Genomic DNA, 6,633 nt, shown 5'->3' on the forward strand with positions numbered 1-6,633 from the left:
ACACTGTTTGTTGCCTGAAAGCATGTGGTAGCATTAGAGCTACATTAGCAGGAAATGAAATTCACAAGGATAATGTACAAAAAGTTGTTGAAATATTTATTTCATTGGCAATACATTAGTAGATATGTATGCGAAATGTGGGTCACTTGCCGAGGCACAGGTAGTATTTCATAGGCTTTCAGTCTAGGAACAAGTCTCTTGGAATGCATGATTGCAAGATATGCTGAGAATGGGAAATTTGAGGAAATGCTCAATCAATTTCATCAAACGAAGGATCCATGGCTAGCCATCGTCTTACACAAGATTGGCTCGGGAAGGATAGTCAATTCCTTTCCAACTATTTTGTATTTTGTCGTTGATATGCCTTTTTAAAACTAATGGAAGGATACATTAGAATAAATAAATAATGCATGATGCAAAAATCAATATTGTGTGCCACAAGAATGTTTGGTGACAATCCTTATGACATTCTCCGTTTGTTAGAGAGTTTTTTGGAGTAGAATTTAAGAATATTGTGTAAATGCCTTATATAATCTTTGTTGTTATGCTCCTAGAAATCTAAACCGATGATTGCATTTTGCAATATGATAAGAATTGAGGGCCTTGTATAATAAGGAATTAGTGTTCTTATAACAAACAAATGTTGCCCTTAATTGGAGAGATGTTAAGGAAACAAAGAAAGAAAAGGAAAGGAAACAAGAGGGAGAATGAGAGCAACAAAAAGAGCAATGCAAGTGAGTGTGGCTTGTTGGAATGGAATTTTGCCTTTCATCACGAAAAATAGCCCATATAGTGTTTCTCAGTTCATGACTCCTATAGGTCATAAGTTGCTTGCTATGGGAGTTAAGGGCAAGCATGCATTCTAGTTTGAGGTCATATATTTTGATAAGTTATAATGAAGTTTTTTAGATGAACCGCGTCACTTATTTATCATATATTTCCAATGCTAAAATATGATGCATTCAATATGTTTTATATGCATAATTGTTGGAGTAAAAGAAAACGATGCTTTGTCAAGCTTTGGAATCAAACTTTTAGAGAGAAAGTGAGGGAGAAATATAATTTACATTATTGTTACAACTACGTTTCTAGTTACAATTAATGTTATTGCATTACATTACAAACGGTGGAGTTAGAAGGTAAGGAGTACAAGCTAAGGTTTCAAAGAGAGCGATATATGGGGTAGTTGCATTTTGATTCATAAGTCATTACGGTCGGTTTTTGGAATGCCCAAATGCAAGTGCCACTATATATCTCGGGGAAGGGGTGGGCCTTTTTGTCATCCTGCCACATGGCCTGGTTAAGTTCCTAGTAACTCGAAGAATTTGTATTTTTCTTGTTTGAATATCCATGTACCAATTTCAATCATTTGCGTATTTGTTCCTTTTTCTCCTTTGAAGGATAATTTTCTTGTACTCGCACTATGTAAAGTTTAATGAAAAGAAAAGGAATTCTAATATTCTAGAGTTAATTCTAGGTACAATTAATGTTGGAAAGACTTTGTATTAGCTAGAAATATTTGTAAAAATAAAAATGCACTATTTTATTGTGCATAGTGTTTCTAAGGGAGGAATATTTGTAAGAATAAACGATGAATTATGATTAGTATGCATGTGCACATGCATTTATGTCAAAATATAGCTTATCACTAATAACTATGGTAACATAGTGTACGGAATAATACAAATAGCTTTTATAATATAACGGAAGTAAATGGAGAAAGAGGGGATGCAATCATCCTCAAAAGACCAGTAGCATGTCGGTTCTCACGATGTATATAACACGAACTATGTATGGAACCTCACATAGATAAATCTTACATCACAGAGTTATACTCTCATAGATGGGGGGGGGGGAGGGGGGGGGGTAAGCATTGGAGGTAAGGAGCGTGTAGGTAGTTGTGTTTTCAAAACTCATATCAACGAACTTGTGGTGTGGCATGCACCATATGTTCTATGGACTTGTCAAATGTGAAGGCGATAGAACCATATGTTTTGTGGACTCGTCAAATGTGAAGGTGATAGATTTTTGAGGGTGGGGGGAGATATTTGTCTCTTGTGGTATTAGAGCCAAACCTCAATGTTGAAATAGGGGGGGGGGGGGGGGGGGGGGCATAAATATGGGACGAAATACATGGCGTGTGTGAAACGAGCTAGACTAATGAATTGCGATGGGCTGATTATTGAAGAATACGAGGTGAGGTGTTGGTTTACGCAAACGTAATAAAAATATGGGGCGACATCAACTAGGCCAGGCTAAAAGTTGGCCCAAGTGTCCAATATCGACGGCTCATCGAATGTGAAATGAAGACGAGGAGAGATATCATGTGTGTGTGTTCGTCTTAGGGTGGTTATGATGAGTGTGAAAGCGAGACCCAGAGAGAGAGAGAGACACAAACGTAATAAAAATATGGGGCGACATCAACTGGGCTAGGCTAAAAGTTGGCCCAAGTGTCCAATATCGACGGCTCATCGAATGTGAAATGAAGACGAGGAGAGATATCGCGCGCGCCCGTGTGCATGTGTGTTCTTCTTAGGGTGATTATGATGAGTGTGAAAGCGAGACCCAGAGAGAGAGAGAGAGACACACACACACACACACACAAACGTAATAAAAATATGGGGCGACATCAACTGGGCCAAGCTAAAAGTTGGCCCAAGTGTCCAATATCGACGGCTCATTGAATGTGAAATGAAGACGAGGAGAGGAGAGAGATAGTGTGTGTGTGTGTTCTTAGGGTGGTTATGATGAGTGTGAAAGCGAGACCCAGAGAGAGAGAGAGAGAGAGAGAGAGAAATGGGGGGGGGGGGGGGGGGCTTGTTCAAAGACTGTGTGTTGGGGAGGGGGTAGTTGATTTGGTGTTTTGCATGAATATAGAAACATGGCAGGATAGGTGACACGTAGCAACCAGAGGCCTCCGCCACGTGTCAGCTTAGATTCCCCTCCCCCCCCCCCCCCACACATCCAACCAGACTTAGTCTTTACCAGCCCAGAAATGTAATTTATGGGAACATGAGATATAACAATAAATAGACATTCTTCTTCTTATTATTATTATCGTTATTATTATTAGTAGTAAATTATTGCGACTCTTTCTCTTTCTATTCATCAGGAAGCACACCTATTGCCTATATAAATTGAAGGACCTGCCGATGGCATTTCCATGCACACTCAAAAGCAAACATAACTAACATTATTATCTCCTTCTCTTCTTCTTTTATATATATAACTACTTATATAATACTCTCTCTCACCCTCTTATGTTTTATTTTTAAGGTAAAAAACCAATCTCTATTGTGTTTCAATATATAATTATTGTTCTAGTTAAATTTTTCTTCTTTTCTGATTTCTTTTTTTTTCCCATTTTATTTATTTATAGGTTAAGATCTATATGCTTCACATAATTGTTAAAAGGTCCTATATTATATGTGTCCTTAAGTTATTACATATTATTTTAAACCTAGATATTTAATTTCTTTGCTTCTTCTTTTTCAATTCCTTTCCATCAATATTATGAAACTTTGTCATTTAAATTCTACAGGTCCTTTCAAGCTTGTCGTTAATTTTACATGTAATAAATATCACATACATACTCTTCCTCTCCAGATTTTAGAATGCTTATGAAACAATGCGATGTGGTGGCATGCATGCAGGTGTTTTTAAATCATTCCCCGGACAACAATAACATGGCTATGAGATCCATGAAGATGAAGATAAGCGTGTTGCATTTAATTCTGTTGCCTTTGATGAATTCTCTGCTAATATTGGGATCCCAATCGGCTGCGACCCCGGGAAATAAAGACTCCAATGGCTATAATTGTACGATTGCGCCACCCCCGGGTTCTTACCAACCTTCATTGATACCGACCAATGATGCACAAAATCTAGAAGTTGCCCTAAATTTGGAGTATCTTGAGGCGGAGCTCTTCCTTAATGCAGCCTATGGCATTGGTCTCGAAGGCTTCGATCCGTCCCTCATCGGAGGTGGCCCTCGTCCCATCGGAGCCCAAAAGGCCGACCTCGACCCTTTCATTCTCGACATCACCAAGCAATTGGCACTCCAAGAAGTTGGTCATATTAGGTACGACCCCCACACATATTCTTTGTAATGTTAGAGCTTGCTTTAGCTTATGCAATTAATTCGGTACGCCGAAATATTTCATCAGATTTAATATTATTTCTAGTTGATCTACACTTGGATCGTTCAATCATTATGTTGACACTGATTTGATTTGAGTAGTTTGTGTTTTTATCATTAGATTTATATATGAAATGTATGGAATCGAGCGATTATTTTGTAACACTCTTAACTTATCAACGATTGCATGTTACTTGATTTTTTGCAATTGTATGATACATGGGCTAATTCGGCATGTAGCATAACAATTTAGGATTGCATGTTACATTGGATAATTTGGCAAGCTATAATTTAGTATTGCATGTTTACATTGGATAATTTGGCATGCTAAGGGAAAACTTTACAGTTAGCATGCTACTCACAATTTGGTAGTATGTAGTTATGCTACATGAACAAGGGCAAAATTAACAATATGTGTTGCTTTAACTCAATAATTGCATGATTTCATAGGGCCATCAAAGGAAGCATTCCGAATCCATTTCCTAGAGTGCAGCTAGACATCAGCGTGGACGTATTCTCTAGAGCGATGAATGCTGCATTGGGCCGCACGTTGTCACCACCGTTTAATCCTTACCTGAACTCTTTAAATTGGCTCCTTGCCATCTACTTGGTGCCCTATGTTGGACTTACTGGCTATGTCGGTGCGAACCCTAATCTCTCAAGCTCGACAGCGAAACGAGTAACGCATTTCTTTTCCTCACAAATTCAATTCATATTAAGCTCTTCGATGGCGTCAATATATTAAATGCTGCAACCATCCAAGTATCGATCGTGTTAAATGCATTGCAAATGATTCTGTGTTAAAATGCATTCATTGTGTGATACCATTTTAAATGTATTGACGATGATTCTTACGAAAAGTTGAATAATGCATCAGCTGGAAGTACCGCATTCATTAATTGTGTTCAATAATAAATTGTGTTTGATAATAAGTTGACATTTGATTAGCACTGTCATTTGCATGTCGGAAAATTTAAGAGTATAGTGAATTGGCCACTCTTTTGCACTTAATTTCACACTATGAGGACCACATTTGGATGGATAGGTCTAAGAACAAGCATCTAGCTGTTGGTTTAATTCAATTCTGAGGAATCAACCAAATTTGTCATCTAACCCTTGGATTTGACTTACCATTGGAATCCTGTCTCCACAGCTTGTGGCAGGATTGCTCGCAGTGGAGTCCGGACAAGATGCACAGATCAGGACCCTGCTTTACGAGCATAAGGATACAGAATTGTACGGCGTGACAGTCGGAGAGATCACGGACAAGCTGTCGAATCTACGGAACACGCTGGGCCACTCTGGCATCGTGGACGAGGGGATCGTGGTGCCCGAGTGTCTGGGAGCGGAGGGGAGGATAACGGGCAACACGCTGGCGGGAGATACATTCTCGGTGGGCTACGCGCGCACTCCCGAGCAAATCTTTAGCGTGGTCTATGGCACCGGCAGTGCTTCGAAACCCGGTGGCTTCTACCCCCGTGGTGCTGACGGTGCCGTTGCCAGGAGTTTCCTGAGCTGAAGACCATGACAGAGAGTAGTACTAAAAATTTCTCTGAAAATCTGTAGTGCCATAAATCATCATTTTCTGCTTCTCTATCACAAGAGCTCCATAGCCAGGGGCTTCTTTTTGTTGGGAAGTACTATCATAAATATTTACCTGCATTCCCCTTTGTATTTACCATATCACGTTTTTTTTCACTCTTTTTTAGCCATGTTTCTAGTTTAATAAAAAGTTCCTTATAATAATACTTTGGGCAGTATTTTGTTGTACATACTTGATGACGGGTATGGAACAAATCTAAATATGTACTTAGCTTCTCTTGTAATTAGTAATCAATTAATTAAAACCATGGTGTCAATGATTTTGATCAATTATAGAGGATTTACCATTATTGCCTTAGTAGTAGTTAGTAGTGGAGGATTCAAAGTAGTTAGCTTCTCTGGTCAAGGGAATTGATGTTCCCATAAATACTTTGAATGATAATTGACCGACCATGTGTCTACACAACGAGGCATTCAACCAATTATAGAGGATTTGCTATTATTACTTAGGAGTCGAGGATTCGAGGATTCAAAGTAGTTTAAATTGCATGACCTTCTAGGAGGGATTTCACGTTCCCATAAATACCTTGGATGATAATTGTCCAACCATGTGTCGACACAACTAGGCAATCCCATGAATGCATGCTTTCTCGGCAATGCAATGTCAAGACATTAAATAGTATGGGACCATGTGCATAATAGAAAAAACACTTGAAATGTAAGAAATCTTCAAATATCTAGGCCTCGCCCTTCCTTTTTTTATCAAATCGTAGATGAAAGAGTGAATATTAGTACACCCTTGTTGGAGAACATATGCAATGGAGGAAAAAATTCTCAACGCATACAACCATACACTATGACAACAAATATCACTTTAACATAACACTTGTACAAAACTTAAAACATAAAACTTCAAAGTTAATAGACATCAAGATTGAACTCTTGGGAAATAG

General features: G+C 38.6%; 1 protein-coding gene across 1 annotated transcript; it reads left to right on the forward strand.

Moving 5' to 3' along the window:
• Nucleotides 1-3,677: 3,677 nt before the first annotated feature.
• Nucleotides 3,678-5,658, forward strand: LOC147862558 (desiccation-related protein PCC13-62-like). Its single transcript, XM_087321421.1, has 3 exons — nt 3,678-4,081; nt 4,589-4,817; nt 5,292-5,658. Exons 1-3 carry the CDS (start codon nt 3,687-3,689, stop codon nt 5,655-5,657), a joined length of 990 nt encoding a protein of 329 aa, XP_087177547.1. The 5' UTR covers nt 3,678-3,686; the 3' UTR covers nt 5,658.
• Nucleotides 5,659-6,633: the final 975 nt, after the last annotated feature.

The sequence above is a fragment of the Azolla caroliniana genome, unplaced genomic scaffold, assembly GCF_043228905.1.
Source record: "Azolla caroliniana isolate FFs.n. ecotype wild unplaced genomic scaffold, voAzoCaro1.0.p SCAF_6, whole genome shotgun sequence".
Lineage (NCBI taxonomy): Eukaryota > Viridiplantae > Streptophyta > Polypodiopsida > Salviniales > Salviniaceae > Azolla > Azolla caroliniana.